The sequence below is a fragment of the Lissotriton vulgaris genome, chromosome 11 (assembly GCF_964263255.1).
Source record: "Lissotriton vulgaris chromosome 11, aLisVul1.2, whole genome shotgun sequence".
In the NCBI taxonomy this organism is placed as follows: domain Eukaryota; kingdom Metazoa; phylum Chordata; class Amphibia; order Caudata; family Salamandridae; genus Lissotriton; species Lissotriton vulgaris.
Window position 1 is genome coordinate 1110346949 of NC_141699.1, and position 20313 is coordinate 1110367261.

A 20313-nucleotide genomic window follows, 5' to 3' on the forward strand; every position below is an offset into this window, starting at 1 on the left:
GCAGAATGTTCTAACAAATAAAACAACGTCTTCAGGGAGCCCGAGGGGTGGAATCCCCTCATGCTCCCTGAAGCCTTTGTTCACAGCCAGAGCTGTGATCAAAGAAACATTGGAATGTTGGAGCTCCAGGCATATACCAGCCATTATAAGCCCAGAGCACTCCATTGTTTTCAATGGACCTTCCAACATTCCAATGTTTTAATATAGCCTTATGGCCCGCCGTGGCGGGCTATAGGGGCTATTAAAGGCACGCTGCATCGTTAAAGGCCCGAGCGTAAGGCGAGGGTCTTTAACTAGACAGCGGGACTTTAATAGCCGGTATAACCCTGCTGCCAAGGGCTATAAGGCTATAAGAACATTCTGCCACTAGAGGGCAGAATGTTCTAACAAATTAAACAAAGGGTTCTCGAAGCGCGAGGGGATATAAATCCCCTCGATCTTCGAGAAGCCTTTGTAGAACATTGGAATGTTGCTCTGTGGGCCTTTACCGGACCGTAGAAGCAGGGAGCACTCCATTGTCTGCAATGGAGCTCCCAACATTCCAATGTTCTAAGAAATGTTTTAATTTTATAGTTTTTGAAACTTTAAACTGTGTATATTTATATTTTGAATACATTAATTTAACTTGTCCTGACTTCTGAGTAGGTTTTATTTCAAGTCCCTACATCCATTGTTTTCTTTGGGAGGGTGCTTCAGTAGCAGATTTGGTTGGCCATGTGTGCTGTTGGACATACTCCAGCTTTGAGCTGGAATAATATTATGCTGTTTTTGGTCCCTTTGCGGCTGTGGTAAATATAGAAGTGCAGCTTGTGAATAGCAATGGGGTTATGGGTGGTTAACCCTACCCTAACTCCCTTAATCCCCCCTTAACCCTTACCCTAAACACCTCACATTCAGTAGTAAGTAAGCCTCTTTTCAGCCACTTCCCTAGTCTCTCTACTAAGTACTAAGTAGTAAACTTACCTGTGCAGCATCTGTCAATGGAAAATACAGCATAGTTTGCGAACAGAGGGGCATATTACCAACGTTAAGCGATATTTGTCGCTAACGATGCTTAGCAACGAATTTTTTAACGCTAAGCATCGCCAGAAACTATCGCAGATAAACCTTGCTATTATCAAGGCTTATCGCAAAAGCGATAAAAATCGGCCGCAATGCATGAATATCGCTGAAAAATCAGCGATATTCATGCATTACCGAGCTAATGCTCTTAGCCATGTTATCCACCTATCATTGGATAACATGGCTAAGAACAGCTCAGGGCAGGTGTTACCTTTTGGAGATATTCGTGCTTAGCGCGAATATTTCCAAATCCTTGATAATAGGAGAAATGTCGCTTAAGAACATTTCTCCTATTATTTTTCTCTGGAACGCCCCCTTTGCATCTCATTAGAGATGCAAGGGGAAGCGTAGAGAACAAGGGTGCTAACATGCGAATTTGCGTGTTAGCACCCTGTTGCTGATACGGAGATAATTCTATCTCCGCTTTCTTGGCTTTTAAAGCCAAAAAAGCGGAGATAAATCCCTTGATAATATGCCCCAGAATTTTTTAGTTCCTTAACAGTTCTACTTTATTACTGCTAAACGTTATACAAAATGCAGTTTGTGAATAGGCCCTGTCATGTTATTTGAGAAACAATTGTATAAGGTTTTGATCACAAAACAGTTTCGGAAGATCTAATCTACCCAGCCATTAAACAGGTGGGGGCTGATTTGAAAACATTTGCCTCCACATGCATCAAAGTCCCGTTTTGCGTTTCCAAATTTGCGATTTTTACCGAATCGCAAATATGGATTCGCAAAACGGGATGCATCACAGAAAATGCACAATGTTTGCGATGCGGTAAAAATCGCAATTTTTACCGAATCGCAAAAATTATGCGAATTCAAAATTGCGAATTCGCTATTCCCATTGATTCCTATGGGCCAAAAGGCCCATAGGAATCAATGGAAATTGCGAATTTGCAATTTTGAATTCGCATAATGTTGATGCATTCCATGGGTGCAGGGGGGGTCCAAAGGACCCCCCCTGCACCCCTGAACTGTTTTTTTAAATGGATGTTTCACACACACATGTCCTAAGGACATGTGTGTCGGTAACATGACATTGTTTAAAATGTGATTTTGACCATTTTAAACATTTTTCGCAATTTACCGCGAGGTTAAACCTCGTGGTAAATTGCACTTGCAATCTTCAAGATCGCAATTTTTTAAAGAATGATGCATTGCATTTAAGGAATCGCAAAACTGCGATTCCTTAAATGCAATCGCATTTTAGAAAATCGCAAAATTAGCGATTTTAAAGAAAAAGCAATGATGCATCCCAAAAAGCATTTTTGGAATCGCAAACAGACGATTTTAAGGAATCGCACCGTTTGCGATTCCAAAAATGCTTGATGCATGTGGGCATTGGTGTTGGGTTTGTGTCATAAAAATGATACAAACTGGTGCAAAATGTTCGATTTTTTATTTCCTTTCAAGCAGAAATCTTCTTTTGCCCCGTAAAGTTACCTCAAAGTAACCCAAAATAGTGCTTTGCATTACTATGCATCAAGGGGGTGTCCATGGGTGGTACATGGGCGATCTCATACAACCATCAATGGTTTTTAATGCAAAACCCTATTTACGAGTAATAGTAGATAGGGTTGTGCATAAAAAAATATTGCCACATTGAAGCAGTCATTAAAAGGTGAAACTCATATTTCTCCTCCCTTTTCTGACTTTCCATGAGTGCTGCACTTTACAGTACACATTTAAAGTTTGTCTAAACATAGTATTTTGTACCAGGAGGGCACCCTTCCAGTATAAAAATGATGGTGGGCATCAAGCACACACCTTTGAACTGTGGTGTAGAGTTGTGTGTATGAGGTGCTTGCAGCCTGATCGCGCAACAACACTAGGGAGAGAGCAGGATAGGGCCATATCCCTGTAGATATGTCACTTTCCTACTCTTTCGCTCTCACGCAGTGCAGTGAAACAACTTTGGGTGTTGCACTGCGTTGCGTGACATGTTTCTAAACCTGGGCCATGGTCACTGAATTTGTTTGGTGCTTTGCGAAGTTCAATTCCACACTGAGGGATAAATAAAAGGTATATATTATCCTAAACTAATGAAGGCATTCACAACATTACACCCTGCCTTAAAATAGCCAACTAGAGGTCAATCTTCAAATTTCAAATAGGAAAGGTCACTTCTGCCTCCCTGGGGACAATCCACCTCCTCTCTCCAGTCTTCTAACTGCTGTTGGAATAAAGATTCTCAGACACAACTATTTCCTCCAACGTGCCTCTAATCCTAGTCATTGTTCCATTTCCTGAAGCAGGACAAAAAGAGAGCATCTTATAGAGCGAACAAAGACAACTCCACATATTTCCAGTTAGGTATATGTCAGATGCCAATAGCTGAGATATCCCAAAACTTTCATAGTCAAGAAATGGAATTCAATTAAGCCAAGACCCCTTAGAATAACTATGACAAACATCATGGCCATCTTACCTGTCACTCAGTAGTGGGAACTTTCACTCCATCACACGATACTTACAAGGCACTGTTCCTATGACAAAATCCACTTTTCAATAAGGAACTTAAAAATAATAATAAATAGGATGACTGCACTAAAAATAATAGTAATAATGCCAACTATGGAGCTTGAGACCAATGTACCCATTAGATCCCCCCTTGATCTTGTTGAATGCATTTTACCAACCTGGCCCTCTTGATACGTTCATGTAAGAACACTAGCATACCAAGGAGAAAATGGCGGGACTGAGTATTCTTGAAATGGGCCAGAGCAAGGATGTCTAAAATATGAGTATGAGGGCAGGTGAATGAAGAGTGTATGGGTTAGTCACTAACTATTTAATGTAGTCTATTTAAATGAATTGTATAAACTTTTATCCTTACTTAAATCAGTACTGTATACTAAAGCATATTTTAGGTCTTCCTGGATTGGCTTTTTGACGATGTTGCAACACTCCTCTACACACAGACTGAAGCTTTTAGAACTATAAAATGGCCCAAGGAATTCTACTCCCTGAAACTGGAACAGGAAAACCATCTCCACGAGTCGGTTGTGTAGAAAAGATCTGTATATGGTGCATGAATCACTGAGGATCTTTATTAGAAATATGCGCCTTTCCATGTTTTGCCTTGCATTCATATTACATTATAATACTAGTGGGTGCACGGTATGCCCAAGATTTTCCATAATTGTTGGAATCACCAGTTTTCCAACCTTGATGGAGGCATTGAGAAATTAACACCACTCAAGGTTTGGGCAAAACAGACAAGCTGGCCAATGGCTCTGTCTATGTGTCTGTGAGGGGTTGTCAGTATGTAAAATGTATAGACTACATTCATTATATGTAAGTGCATGTCAATAGGTGGGTTAATAAACATTGTTGCTCATTCCACTATCTTTCATAGGATGCTTTTAAACAATACACCAAGAAGAAGGTCACCTGGACATACCTATATGGGCCGAAATACATGTGCACCGGGGAACAAGATCACCTGATCAGTACAGATAAATTATCCATTGTAAACAGAGCTATAATGAAGCCACAGTTAAAAGTAAGTTATTTTACAAATCTACTCTGGATATGAACCATTTTATAAAAGTTGTAATTGATCTTCACAATTTCATAAACATGTCTAGTGATATGACTTTTACAGCCACATGCATCATGCGATTTTGGAGTCGCAAACGGTGCGAATCACAAAATTCGGCCGTTTGCGATTCCAAAATCACTTTTTGGGATGCATTAAACAATTGTGTAGAAATCGCAATGTTTTGTGATTTCTAAAAATGCGATTGCATTTAAGGAATCGCATTTTTGAGATTCCTTAAATGCAATGCATGAATGTTTTAAAAAATGCGAATTCGCAAATAGGGGGAGCAAATTAACACGAGGTTGAACCTCGTGTTAATTTGCGAAAACTTTCAAAAATGCACAAAAATGCATTTTTGAAAGTGTCATGTTACACACACACATGTCCTTTGGACATGTGTGTGTGAAACTTTCACTTACAAAAACATTTCAAGGGTGCAGGGGGGTCCTTTGGACCCCCCTCAGCACCCTTGAAATGCATTAACAAATTGCGATTCGCAAAATGAAAATCGCAAAATGTTACTGCCTTCTCATTGATTCCTATGGGCCTTTTGGCCCATAGGAATCAATAGGAAGGTTTTCCTTGATTGCGATTCGCAAAATGTGAATCGCAATTAAGGAAAATTAAGAAATCGCAAAAATATTTGCGAATTATTCATGCATTGCCGTTTGCGATTTCTAAATTGCGATTCCCTAATTTTCGCAATTTAGGAATCGCAAACGGGTGCAATGATGCATGTGGTCGTTAGACTCACACACATATTATTCTGTGTACAGCACCTCAGTTATGAAATGCTCCTGCCGTAGTTAACACATTCTGTTCAAAACACTCTGCTGCTTCTAGGAGCCAGGCTCAGGAGTTATCACATACTAAAGAGTTATATCAAGAATGAATTGAAGTGGCAGCATCAGTTAACAAATTACCAAAGTCTGACCCTCTTCTAAGATACGGTCATCAATATAGGACTTTGAATCACTGACAAGTATCTCACACACTTCTACATGGAGATCTGGAATATGGTGCAGACACTTTTCCTCTATAGTTCACAAGCTACCCAACAACCCTGCACATCAACAATCAACAAAAGTGATCTTGAGGAGCCAAGCCAGCGACCGTGATGGCCGCCTGACTCCTCGGCTCCGCTGACCTGTCCGCTTCCTATCCGAAGCGCAGCGGATCCTGATCTCTATCCTGCGTGGAAACTGGCGCTTCGGAGCCCCGCTGAGCTTCCGCCTCGAATGGTGAGCTCCCCGCCGATCAGCTCACTGTGGAACCAGAGATTTGCCTTGGTCCTGCCCTACCGCGGCGGGTGAGGGATCGGATCCTTTGTTCTCCGGCGAGGCTGCCCCCTGACTCGGCAGCCCCGGACGCCTGTAGCGGGAGGGGCCGGAGGCTGTTGTGCCACTGTTGCAAACGATTGCTACAGTGTGCCGCCTGGCCCGCTCTTCCCTGCTTGCTTCGATACGGCTTCGGGAGCTACATTGTATCCCTCACCAGTCCCAGGATCGGCGCTGGGTGATCTCACTATCCTTTGGCGCTGCAGCGGACGCCATTTTGCCGGGCGCCCTTCATCTCTGCTGGTAGCCCTCGGGGGATCCACGAGACACTTTCCTTAAGGCAAGTTGCTTACGGCAGGACCCTGGACGGCGGGAGATAAACTTTCATCGTGGCTTAGTAGCGATAGCGCCCACCGCCTACACTGTCGGCTTCGCCTTTGAGATGGGCTCCGGCAGCCACTACAGTGGACGACAACATGGCGACGCCCTTCGGGTGCGGGACCTGGCTGCTGTGGAGTCCATCGCCCTTGCAGATGTTTACGTTGCCCTGCATGATCTGCGGTCATCTATGCGGGCTTGTGCCCGTGATCTGAGAGACCGTCTAAATGGAGTGTTGCCCGGTGGGCTCCCAGACGACTGTGCTGCTGGCAGTTCCCCGCCGGACCTGCGATACCCGGTGACCGGCGGGTGGGACCCGTGTACCCCGCCGTGTGTTGTGACACGCTACACCCCGGATGACTCGGCTGCTGTGCCCCCTACTCTGGAGATGCTGGGGAGGGCGACGCTGGACCCTCCCTACCGGCTGGATACCACTTGCTGGTCGACTTGCCCCGTGTCCACCTTGGGGTCCCCCGGAGGGCCCCCCTGCTCTGCCAAGATGTTGTTGCAACGGCCCCGGCCATTCGGCCTTCAGGTACTGCTGCTGGGTTCCCACCTTTGCTGGGTAGTTACTGAGTGTTCTGCACTACGTGGGACGGATTTCTGCGAGGGGCTTTTGAACTGGTGGTGGTCTTTACATCTGCACCTCATGTCCAAGATGGCCGCTGCCCGCCTGGACTTCGTTGCTGGGCTGGATCGACGGGGACAAGGCTGACAATATATATGTTTTAAACGTGGTCGGATGCTATATGGTTGACGGAAAAGTGGAACTGTTGGGATGGTATATGCTATTACGGTGTCGGGTCGGGATCCGAGGAGGGATGGCCGAGGGTGGTTTTATTGACTGTATGTGCTGGAGGGCCACGTTCTCCTGTTCTATTGTTATCATCATGGCTGTGTGTTGGATGGACGTTTACGGACACCCCCCGCTCTGATGTGGTCACTTTGCTCGCTCGCCTCTTCTAAGATGTCTACCATTAGGCTGGACTATGCTGCTGCTTCACATCGCGGGGGGCGGGGCTGAGGTTGTCTCCTGTTGTGCACGGTCTGTTTCTGCTCGCACTGCTGGGATACTGATGGACTGCCGGGGATAGTAATATGTGTATTGTATTGGTCGCGGGGCCCGGGATCGGGCGGCTGGGGATATGTGATGGTGGTCTTGGGAATTACTACTGGTCCTCGGTGATTTCTTAAGGGTAAGGGATGTATCGACGGGTGGGGACTATGATGTGATTGTTCTTTGTCTGATTTACTCGTTTGCTTGAGATGATTCTCCTCACCTGCATTTCTGATTGCTACTACTCTTAAGCTGATGGTAATTTGCGTGAGGGATGTTTATAGGACCGGTGGTGACCGAGATTACGTCGAATCTAGCTCCTCCCTGCCTTCTCTGAGAGTTGGAGGGTGGGATGGCTCTTCTCACTCTATATACTCTCTTTCCCACTTGTGGGTTTCTTGGGGCGACAGGCATGCCTATGGGGGGGGGGTGGGCCGTGGCCTTCCGCTGGTATGCAGGGTGGGGGGATGGGATGTGTTCTATGTTCTCTCTTTGTCTCTATGGCCCTCTTTCTTTTTCTTTTCTTCTTCTGTTTCCTTTTTCTGTAACTCTTCGCTTCCTTTGGGGTCGGGGTCCAGTCTTCTTAGGGAGTCTATTATATCGTCTCTTCATGTGACATAGTGGTTGATCCTGGTTCCTAAATGGTGGTCATTTGTTTACTGTCACATGCCTTCCACTATACGCCTCCTCCCGGATGCTCCCTGAATGAAAATAGCTATCCTGGTCAGTGATTGGCTTTGACTCTTTTTGGTAGTTTTGGACTCGTACTCGACAAAATTATAAAATTAAACCTTTTTACATCCTTATGCTATTGTTTTATGTTACATACATTACTCTTCGCTCATATACAGCTCTAATGGCGTTCTGTTCCGTTGATACTGCTTTATCCTTTTCCTATATGTCATAGCGGCCGGCCCCGAGGGGTTGTAGGCAGACGCTGTGTATTGTGCATGCTACAAATAAAGGTTTTAAAAAAAAAAAAAAAAAAGTGATCTTGTTCTACAGAGTCTTGCTTGGCTGAGCTTGATGATCACTCTCTTTGCAGACATGTATAAAGTCCAGAGGACACAGGAAGCATTTCAGCCAGATGTAACTACAATGAGTTAACAGTAAAGAGCATAAGAAGGAAACTAGATACAAAAAAGAAAGATTATGGGATGATGCATCACACCCAGCAGTGTGAGAACAGCCCCATAAACTATCTAAGAAAGGCTGAAATAAATATCTCTAGATCAACTGAGCTCAACTTTCTAACATTGCTGAGAATGAGGCTATGAATAATAAATATTGATTTCAGCAAAGTAGCATTACTCCAACTCTTCACATGTCGCTAAGTTACAGCGCTTCATGGTGGTACCTCTCATGGTGTTTGGTGGATTGCCTCTTTGGCTGCCACCCACCAAGCTGTAACAAAGCTTTTGTTTTTCAAAAACAAACTCCAAAAGATACAAAATATTGGCCCTTCACCATCCAGGATGTTATGTTCCTTGGGTCTAAGAGCCTTTATGTTTTGTTTTGTGTTCCTCACCATCAGGTATTACTTGGCAGAGAGACATAAAAAAAGGACATCACACCATTCACCGTAAATAGCGCAGGCCCTTCCTCTGACGGCCCCTACTCTGGGCCTCATTACGATGTCGGTCGGACATTGCAGTAGAAATGGACAAGGAGTCAGCGGTTCAGCTTTCAAAATGAGGATGTGCCCACCTTCACGGAGGTCGTAAAGTGTATATTTGCTATTGAGACTTGTGCTGAGGGTTGCAGCACCATCCTCAATAGAAAATATAAACTTTTAAAACATCCCTGCTCCGTGTGGCAGACACCAAGTTGTGCATGCCACACAGTGCAGTGATGTTTAGGGGGGCACCACAGATGCCTCCCAGGCCTCATAGCGGAGGCCACAGGGGGGCCTCCAAAATCCCTTTACAACAGCGGAAAACAGTTAGAAACAGACAGACATTATATTCCCAACAGTGGTGCCTGAGCAGGCCCTACTACCATTTGGGGATTATCAGTCATTCCGACGGAAGTGGAGAGGAATCCCCCGCGGGGTTTTCCTCCAACAGCCGGTATTGTAGTTCGGACGGAAACCATCAATGTCGGGCAGAAAGCCTGCAACTAAGTGTTGGATGGCTTTCTGCCCGACATCGAACAGGACCCTCGGTGTCTCAGAAGAAGCTTACTATCAATGGTAATCAGGCTGGGAAGACAGGGTACACCATTGTGTTTGTAAAAGAGTTCCCTGTCAGCCAAACTATAAATCAGCCACTAAGAGTTTTTGGTAAGGGTTTGTAAAAATGGAAATGGGTAAAACCCTGGTGTGTCTTTTTCATTCCTCTTATATGAGTATACTAGCAGCCCATCCCGACGTTGTCCGGGAGCAATCAGGCTTCCCCGACCCCCGCCTGCCCCGACATTGTCCAGCATTTTGGGCCCCCACCCGCCCTGTCCCCCGCCTGCCCTGACCCCCGCCTGCCCCGACATTGTCCCCCGGAGCCTTACCTTGCGAAATGCTGAAAAGTACACAATTATGGCAGTATAAAACAGAGGACACTGTGTGTAAACGTTGCATTTAATTCCTTTTAGTGACTCACTGTTAGTGTTTTCTATGATGCTGATCACTTTTGGTTAAGTCATTCTGGGCCCGATTCACAAAACTAACTTAAGACAAAATCCTAAACTTACTACTTTTGGTATTCACAGAAGTTAGGATTTTTGTCTTAGGTTTGTCTTAAGACAGACTTAAGTTAGGATTTTGTCTTAAGTCTGTCTTAAGTCTGATTGATGATAAATTGTAGTCTTACTTCCTTGTTTATGCAATGTTCCGGTGTTTGATTTTCGAAATCCGGTGAATCTATCAACGCAGCCTGCTTGGGTGACAGACTTACCACTATGCAAAGGCCTCTACCACGGTCTGTCAACAGAATGCGCGTAAGTCCCCGTCCCCCGCCTGCCCCGACCCCCGCCTGCCCCGACATTGTCCGTGTTGAGGCGCTCTGAGTCCCCAGCCTTCCCCGACATTGTCCCCCGGAGCCTTACCTCAGCCGCCGCTCCTCAGTTCACCGCTCCGCCGCTTACCTCTGTTCTTCGCCGATCCTCAGTTCACCGCTCCGCCGCTCACCTCTCTTCCCGCCGGTCCGCTGCTCCTCACCGGCCACTCGTCACCGCTCCTCCCCCGCGCCATGTCCGCACGGTCCGCTGCTCCTCACCGGCCGCTCGTCACCGCTCCTCCCCGCGCCATGTCCGCCGCTCCTCCTCCCGCTCCTGACGTGAGCACGCAGGTCGCGGCCGGCGCTACTTCTCAGGGACTACTTTTTTTATGTAATTTTTTTTAAATATAACGTATTTTTTTACTTTATATAGCCTATGTCCATATGCACACCCTGAGGATTACAAAGATGTATCGGGTGTGTGGATTGGCGCTGTGGTTCCCGAGTTTACCCGCCTCAAAGCCTCAAATTTCTTCCTTTATAATAGTAGTATGTATAGTATAGATAATAGTAGTATAGATTATTGTGAGTGCTGCGAGCATGCATTGATATTTGATTTGTGTAAAGTGTCCTCAATGAGGCCCTGGCTGCCCCCTGTGCTGTGCCTTGCAACAGCGTTATTGTGCCTTGTTCTGTGCCCTCCGACAATTTGTAATTCCACACAGCATTGAAGTTGTCCCTGGCTGCCCCCTGTGCTGTGCCTTGCAACAGCGTTATTCTGCCTCGTTCTGTGCCCTCTGACAATCTGTCACACAGAAATAATGCTGTAGTTCACACAGCAATAATGGTCTGAGTGTGTATTGTGAGCGCTATTTGTCCTAATTAGAGGGACTGCTGTGAGTTTGTGTGTTTGTTTCTCCCTGCAAGAACATTGGACAGTTAATTAACGTTTATCATGCCTCCTAGTGTAAATGTTTTGAGGCTTGCTATAATTGTTGATTTTCCTGGGGGCCCCCTGTGCAGCCCCTTCCAACAATAGTGCGCGAATACGTGAATAGAGTTTAAAGAAGGAAAGAGGCTTGTTCACCGTCACTCGCGTTTAAAGAGGGAACATGATGCCTTTTAGGAAAGAGGCTTGTTCACCGTAGTTATGTCCCTGGCCAAAGAGGGTTGTTTAGCGTTATGATGTCTCTGGGCGGCCCCTGTGTATCCCCTTTGAAGAACAGTGCGTGCCTACAGAATTGGCGAAAATAAATTGCTCCGTTGCTTTGTTTGGCCGCGATTGTGTCCCCGACAGCAATACTGCTCCTAGGAATGACTTGCGTGTTTGACCAATGGGTGAAAGTTTTTCTGAAATTTCTTTAAAATAAATGTGCTACTTGCGTGACTGCTTGCGTGATTGGTTATTAGTGTAATGTGTGTGGTGGCATTGGTTGTTTGGAGGAAGGCGCAGTGCTTGCGTGATAGGTTATTTGTGTAATGTGCGGTGCTTGCGTGATTAGGTATTTGTGCAATGTGTGTGACGCCATTGGTTGTTTGTTGGAATGCTTGTTGCCGCGATTGGATGGTTGTTGAAGGTTGTTTGCTGTGAGACGCGGGCAGGAGTGTTGCGCGATTGGATGCTTTTGCTGTGAGTGGCGTCCATGAGTGTTTCGCGATTGGATGCTTGTGTGGCTTGGATTGATAGTCTTGTATCACTGGCCCTTTTCGTCCCGAAGCCACACCCCTTTGTTTATGTTGGCTGTGAACCCTGGGAACTCAGTGAGTATGAAGCTTTCGGAATGCACATTATTATTCAGCGATTTTGATCATTTTACGATGTTGATGTCCTGAAGTGGACGTGCCTAAAACGTGATTTTGCCCATTAAACGATGATTATGTCCTCCTGAAGTGGTCGTGCATAAAACTTGATTTTGCACATTAAACAATGATTATGTCCTCCTGAAGTGGACGTTCATAAAACGGTGTTGATTGTGTGCTTGTGTGTGGTTGCAGAATCTGTTGTGTGTGTGCTTGAGTGCTGCAGAATCTATTGTGTGTGTGCTTGAGTACTTGAAACCGAGTGAATGGGACATGCCCCTCTGCCAATGTTACCGCTCACATTGAGAACAAGGCCCACAAGGAACTACTTTCTCTGGAATGTTGTTTTGCCTTCGTAATGTATATGTTGTAGAAATGTATAGCCTATGTCCATCTCCTGGACCTCCCCTTTCCAACGCTGTATTGGGTGTTGTGATTGATGGTGTACTTCTGGAGTTTACCCGCCTCAAAGGTTCCCAGTTCTCGCTTTATAATAGTAGTATAGATGTATGCAGAGGAACATTTTATCAATCTAGTTTTCTGCTCTCATATCACCACCCTTCTCACTTCTCTTTTGTATTGTTCTATATTGATGCACTTAGATAGTGCATCAAACCCCATGGTATGGCACAGAAGCACGTTCACTAAACTGTATTATGCTACACCCCGGGGGTGCGCTTGGTTGAAAGAATGGTATATGTATATAATGACTACATGTCAGATTTTTTAGGGTATTTTGTGTGAGCAGCCAGAGAGGTGCTCTCATCTTGTCTTGGGACACAGCTCCCAGCAGTATGTTAGAGAACAAAATGTGATCAAAAGATGCACATAGAGGGGAAGGAGAAGAGAAAGCAGGTATCTACTCTATGGACTGCATAACAGCAGGTCTTTATGAGGCTAGACTTATAAGATGTCTAATATTGATTAAAGGCAATATGATGGTTGAAGCCTGAAGGAATAGACCTAATAGAGCCCTTCAATGTTCTACTTACTTGTGGTAGAACTCTTCAGTCTAATTATAGTTTGTTTTAGTAGATTTCCCATGATTTTCTAATGGCCTTACATAGCCTGCAGCAGTTCAAGCCTATTACCGGTGCTTAGTCTGGACCGACTGAGTATGTCCTTGTTACACAGCCGGGACTGTTTGCAGGTTGCCAATGTGGCATCCAGTTCTAATGACTCCTCTGTGATGTTTGCACCATTGTTGTCACCATGAACAGGTCCTGCTGTGTTTAAGCAGGGAGGTTGGTCTTTTTTAGGCAGAATGTACCTGGTTCTTTATGTGGTCTTCCTCAGACTTTGGTCATTTGGGGACTGAGTGTTCTTACTGGTTGAATGCTGGAATCAAAGGATCCAATTGCTCAGGATCATTATGTCAGGGAGAGCCAGGTTTTCATTTCTTTCCTGAATTTTAAGTGGTCTTGTGCATTTCAGATCTTGAATGGCAAGAATGTTTTCTTACATGTATAATCAATAGGTCGAGGGTCTAGTCTTGAGCAATGTCATGTTTTGGGTCTGTTGGTGGATTGTCTCTTGTAGGTATTGCAGGCCTTTTCTTTGAATGCCTTTGTGGAGAAAGTAAAGTGCCTTGAATGTCCAGTCTTGCTATCGCTAACAAAAGATGTGCTTGAAGTACATTACAGGCATTATGTGCTGCCTGATGTCGGTGCAGCGGAAGTCTTGCTGTGGGGTTTTAGAACATTTGTAGTTTCTGTGATAGGAAACAAGAGATAGGCACCTGGTATAGACAACCCTCATTGTTACGAGGGTGAAATTAGCTGTAGTTGCTGATTTTAAGTGAAAATTTGCCTGCTGCAGAATTTGCTCCTTATGGTTTAATTGACATGCAGCATCAGTGATACATTAGAAACTGTCATTGCTCTGGGGTTAGTTACTTCTCATTATATGGCTTGTGGTGATTTCTTTTATTTGGACCACATTGTTAGTGCCTGTGCCATTATCCACAGATCTTTAGCTAAGTTTTAGCAGAATTGAGTTTAAGGGGATTTCTCATCATCCATTTGTTGAGGATTCAAGGACTTAAGGGTCTTATTAGGAGTTTGGTGGAAGGGTTACATCATCACAAACAGGACGGATATTCTGTCCACCATATTACAGGTGCATAGGATATAATGGACTTGTAATACGCTGGATGGTATATCCGTCTCATTTGTGATGTAGTAACCTGGTCCGCCATATTCTAAATCAGGCCCTCGGAGCCTAACTTAGAGTTTTTTAAGAGTTTCTTTGTCACAAATGTGACAAATATTCCTTTCACCTTAATACAAGTTTCTTGGGATGTAATTCACCTGTAATAAGGCTCGCAGTATATCCAAATTATAAATCATGCCCTCATCTCTGAAGAAGTTTTACATTTTTAGGTAATCTGTGTGTTTTCCTCATATGTTTAGCAGTCAAGGTTGAAGGATTTAATCAGGTGTGGAAGGAGCATGAGGCACAGGGTGAACAGAAGTAGCAAAATGAAAAAGTCATATGGACCCCACATGGGGGATATGCAGAATCGACGAAAGGCGACATATTCATGAGTCCTTGCCTATCTTTAAAATAGGAGGTGAACCATTTTTAGGGCAGTCCACGAATTCTGAGCTTTGCAGGTGGACGGTGTTGAATACTGCCTGCATATATGAGTACTTGTGTTGCTACTCCCTGCCTACTCATGGTTCATTTAAGTTCATCCCAGTTGGATAATAGTATTGACTTGAAGTTTCCATGCCCCCCTTCTTAACATCATTTGTTGATACTTTTCTAATTTGCTATTGCGCATGTCATGTTGTATAAGGGGCACTGATATATGTTTCCATTGTCTTTCATATGCTCTTTATTGTCCATTATGTAAATGTAAATGTAAGGTGTTTTGTAGCGCGCTCAATTACTACCGGAGTATCCTGGCGCGAATGACCGCTGGGGAACCCGTCCTGGCTTTCCCTGTGAGATGGTCCCATGCTGGGTATCTCCAAGGTGAAGCCAGGCATCCCCGGCGTCTGTGGGGGGCCGTTGTAGAGATGAGGCAAGCTTAATGCCCAGAGTTACCGAGTGTGATCACTGCCCAAAGTGGGCACCGAGGCGAGAATTATCAGTCCGCTGACCCTGGTCCTCGACCCTGCCGCGTCGGGAATCGAACCCTGGTCCCGGGCCGTTCTCAGCCTCCGGGTCTGCCGCCTCTAACCAGTGAGCCACACCTCTCTGCATGTTGCACCTTTTGAGCCCTTTAAACATACAAACCTGTGGGTGCATATACTAAAGAAGTCCTCTCGCAGGTACCACACTGTGCCTTTTCACACCATAAGCTATGTACAGAGTTGGGACCTAGGACAAGACATTTTTGCCAGATTTCATGTTTCTAACTGGAACATTCTTTCATTCCGGGTCTGGTGACTCAGTGGACTAATGCATCCACTGCAGGGGCCTGTGTTCGACCTCATGGTCACAGGCTCAAATCCCGGTCGGTCCACTCAGCCTTTCATACATTTGAGGTGGATAAAATGAGTACCATTGAGTTGGGTAACAATATACATCTGTTATTTCAGCGCCAAGATGCCCTGTTGCTGGGGCGAACGTGCGCTTTGCAAATACACCTGTTATGTTACGTGCAGATTGAGTTCCAATGGGCCTGCCGGAGAATTAATATGTCTTTGAGGTTGTAACGTATTTGAAGTCATACAGATCGTTGATTTTGTTTGATGTTTCAGGTGAGGTGCATCCAAGTACAGAAAATTCGCTATGTTTGGGACAGTTCAGAGAAGGTGTTCCAGAAAATTGGGTGAGTTAAAATTAGTGTTCACTGGTGCCTCCATAGCCAAACAACCATTTTGAAATACACTTTCTAATTGCCAGCTTTGCTTTACACATTGCAGGGTTCTGGAAGACAAATACTCCTGCTCAGATATACATTCGATGTTTGGATCAGGATTTACAAGTGAAGAACAAATCATCCGGTGAGCTCCTGCATGCAATGCTGCTTTATAGTGGTCCCCTTTCACTAAGTACATTTGAAACAAAGTTGCTCTGTTCTCCCCTTGGTCTGACCTTCAGATTTGTAACAGTAAAAGTGGTAAAAGCAAGCACTTACATCCTGGATGCATGTCGTGATCCCCACAAGGCTTACCTCTGCTTGTGAGGTGATTCCGCAGAGACGATAAGAGCTACCGCCCCTGTACCCACCTGACCCCGTACGGAATTGCTGCATCCGGCAGGGATGAGGTGAAGCCAGGGAAGGAGCCAGAAATGAGGATGGAGATGGAAGGCAACGGTACGGTCAGGACAGGGATGCACAATAGGAGAAAGTAAAGAGACCCGTTAGGAAGGAACCCAGACCCCACCTTCTTCCTGTGTACACCTCTACACACTACTTCGTGAGGGCCTGCAGTATTGGTACTCACCAAGGCTCGTAAACACCTGGCAGTAAACAATAGTAGGTTGCTCCTTGAGGGGTGAGAGAAAGCGCTCCTCCGCTTGACCAGCAGAGCCAGGAATGAAGAGACAGGGTACTGCTGGACACTATGATCGTGTGCTCAAGCAGCAAAGTCATACGCCTCCAACACGCTACTGCGGGCCCCCCATATGCCCTAAAAACAAAGCGCTCCTGCGCGTGTTGCCAAACAGTGAAAACAAAGCGCTCCGGCGCGTGTTGCCAAACAGTGAAAACAAAGCGCTCCTGCGCGTACTGCCAAACAGTGAAAACAAAGCGCTCCTGCGCGTATTCCTATTAGTCAAAACAAAGCGCTCCTGCGCGTACTCCTAATAGTCAAAACAAAGCGCTCCAGCGCGGGTTGCAAAACAGTGAGATCAAAGCGCTCCTGCGCGATAGCGGGAAAGGCAGAAACGCACAGTACGTACCCCCTAGATGGAAACGAGCAGGAATACCTAAGCGCACAATAGCGCGGATCTTTGGAACGGACCAACCCTTGGAAGCAGGACTGAAGGTTGACGTCGGAGATAAGCGTCCACCTTATCTCGTGGAGCTGGACTCCATGATGTATCTGAAGCAGTGACCCGGCAGGGCTACGCGGATTAAATGCGTGTCCCCCGGAAGTGCTCCGTCGCAAAGGCTGTTCGACCAATGACTAGACCGGTCAGAGGCATAAAACACTGGAAGTGAGGGTCTTGAGTGTGTAGAGGAGACATCGGAGCGGCAATGGGCCGCGTATATGACAATGCAATGAGCAAGGATTATGGAGGGGGTAGTACTTTGGTGCTCACCTGGTTTTGCTGACTTTCTGATACCCACCAGTCCTAATTGATTGTTAATATAATGTTGTTAGTACTGGGGATCAAGACTTCTAAAGGATACCATTCAGTTTCAATATTGGGTATGTTGAAAGAGCCCTCGACAACCTCCACTGCAAACATATATCTAAACTTCTGCAGTTATATGTAATCGGTTCCTTTTTGGATCTAAAAATCCAGGATTTCCCTGAATGGATCTCCCCCTACCGCATCCCCTAATATTGACACATGTGCGTTGCCAAGCACCTCCACATGTCTTACTAAATCCTCTGTCTATGCACATCACTTATAAACCACTTCTAATAAGTTATACCTGCACAGCCCACCCATCTACTCACTGGTTGTCAACACACATGTCTGAGTCAGCTCACTGGCTGTCCGACCACAACCACCATGCTTCCACCTTCTGTCCGACTGGTTGTTATTGCTGAACACTTCTCTCAATCCACTGGCAAGTGTGTACCACTTTTAATACACATTGTTCTATTGCTTAACTTAAAGAATAGGGCTCTTCAGCATTCCCACCTTTAATGTTTTAATGATAAAGCCATAATCATCACAACATCAATTGCCAGTGCACAGCATCCAAACACCACCGCTAACCGGATCACATCCCCTAGCCCTCATCCTCTAAATATCTAGTACTAAGAGAATCCACGAAAGCCCCTCCTGAGTGACTGATATCAAACCACGCCCAACCTTTCACTCCTAAAACAACCTATAGTTGCAGGAGTTGTTGTTATCTCACTGACACCTACCTGTGTACTCATTGGCTGCCCTCAATGTACAATAGAAACCCTTTTTGCTTTTGGCTGTTATGATACATTACTCACTTCACCACTAGGAATGTGCTGTAACTACACCACACCCCTGTGTGGCCACTTATCCACTACCGATTAGTCCAATGAAACCAACCGCTCCTATAATTTGTAATAATTTATAATAATTTAGTACACAATTACACAACCTGCAATTGTTTAATTAAGTGTATAGTAAAAATAATTCTCAGAAGAAACTATCTGGCAGGTGCATCAACGTAGCCTTTTGCTATTCCTAAATAGCGATTTTTAAGGAATCGCTATTTAGGAATAGCAAAAGCCTATGCATGTAGGAATCGCTATTAAAATAGCGATTCCTAAACATTCCTTAATTGCTACTTGCAAATTGCTTGTCGCAATTAAGGAATGCTGTCCCATTCATTCCTATGGGCCGACAGGCCCGTAGGAATGAATTGGAGATTGCATGAGCAATTTACGAGTACCAGTAGGTACTCGCAAATTGCTCATGCAATTTCAAGGGTGCAAGGGTGTCAAAATGACACCCTGTTGCACCCCTGAAATTGATCTCTGCACATATGTTGCACACACACATGCCCTAAGGGCATGTGTGTGCGCAGCATGAACCTTTGAAAAATGCACAAAAGTGCTTTTTTCAAAGTTTTAGCAAATTACCATGAAGTTCAACTTCATGGTAATTTGCTACTCCTATTAGCGAATTCGCTATTCTTTTGACTTTCATGCATTGCATTTAAGGAATCTCAATTTGGGATTCCTTAAATGCAATCGCACATTAAGGAATCTCAATTTAGAGATTCCTTAAATTGCGATTTTTGCATTTCGGATGATGCATCCCAAATGCAAAAATACCGGGAGCAAAGGGGCAGATTCTGAGAATCTGCCCCTTTGCTCCCGGTATTTACTTTGATGCATATGCCTGTTAGTGAAGAAAATAAACATTCTTGTCAAGTCAATGCAAGTCACTAAAATAAGGTGTAGGATGCTAACAGCACAAAAGACCAATCATCTACCGCCGGTAGGGCTTGAGGTGATCGATCTTGCCCCAGCAGAAGCACCCCTCAAAGTCTCACTCCCCTTCTAAAATCCTTAGAGAGGGCACCTATTCATTGCTTCCATCCCAGCAGGTAGGCCACAGGGATGGACATAGGTCTGCAACAGAGGGTCCTCAATGGAGACCTGCAGGGGTCAGACCACTGTCTAAGGCTATGTTTCTTTGAGCACAAAGAGTTGGATGATACCTATCCCATACAATAATGCACACCAGCGGCCATATTGAAGTGGTGTGGAGCAAATTAGATAAGGAAAAGGAAGCAGTTTGGGAAAGGAAGATGTGATTCAAAAGCAAGCAACATGGAGGCCCTATCTTCCTTGACGTTCCTCGGAATAAGCAGTGTTTACAGCTCTCTAATACAAAGAATAAGGATCTCAGAAGAGTTTAGTATGATCCATTGATCTATGAATACACATTGAATAATGTATTTATTTCATTAGTTGTTTCTTTATTGATTTCAATGGGATGCTTTCGGACAGAATTTTTTTATATTGTTTATTTCTTGCACAACTTATTTATTTATTTTTATTTACTTGAGTTTTATATAGCGCTGGCTAGACCCGGAGGTATCAGAGTGCTTTAGATGAGGAGAGTTACATAGGTTACAGTTACACATTGTTACATAAGGTACATCAATTACAAGTTACATCCGTTGGTTCATGGCGTGTAGACGGGTAAGGGGGTTAGGTAAAAGGGGGACGTGGAGGGGGAGTAAGCAGAGAATAGGCACAAGGATAAACAAAGCAGGCAGGGGGAGAGCGATTCAAAGGGAGAGAGGAAAGGAATAGGGGAGGCAAGCAACGAATGAAGGAGTGAAGAGGTGGGGGAAGGGGTAGGAGACACAGCGAGGAGAAGAGAAAGTAACTGTGTCTGATGTCCGGCTGCGTCGGAGACGTCTCCCCGCGGTAAAGGGATCCTTCCCAGTCTTCCATTTTGTGTGAGTCCCTTGTCACGGTGGACTCTCTCAGCGGGGACGCTGAAACTCGAGGGCATTGATGCTGGATCCCTCCCCAACAAGGGGAGGAGTGCTTTGGTCACGGGTACACTTAGAAGAATGAAGGAGGGAAGAGGAGGGGGAGGGGTAGAAAAGCCAGCATGAACACAGTGTTTAACTTCCGGCTTGGTGGTACGGCTTTTGTGGCCCTCTCTACAGTTGCATGCGCC

General features: G+C 45.1%; 1 protein-coding gene across 1 annotated transcript in view; it reads left to right on the forward strand.

Moving 5' to 3' along the window:
* Positions 1-20313, forward strand: part of LOC147684258 (putative cation-transporting ATPase 13A4) — a 415657-nt gene that overhangs the window by 64992 nt on the left and 330352 nt on the right. Inside the window, exons 3-5 of the mRNA XM_086944655.1 lie at positions 4427-4573; positions 15765-15835; positions 15930-16010. Coding sequence (XP_086800781.1) covers positions 4427-4573; positions 15765-15835; positions 15930-16010 — 299 coding nt within the window. The remainder of the gene's footprint in view (positions 1-4426; positions 4574-15764; positions 15836-15929; positions 16011-20313) is intronic.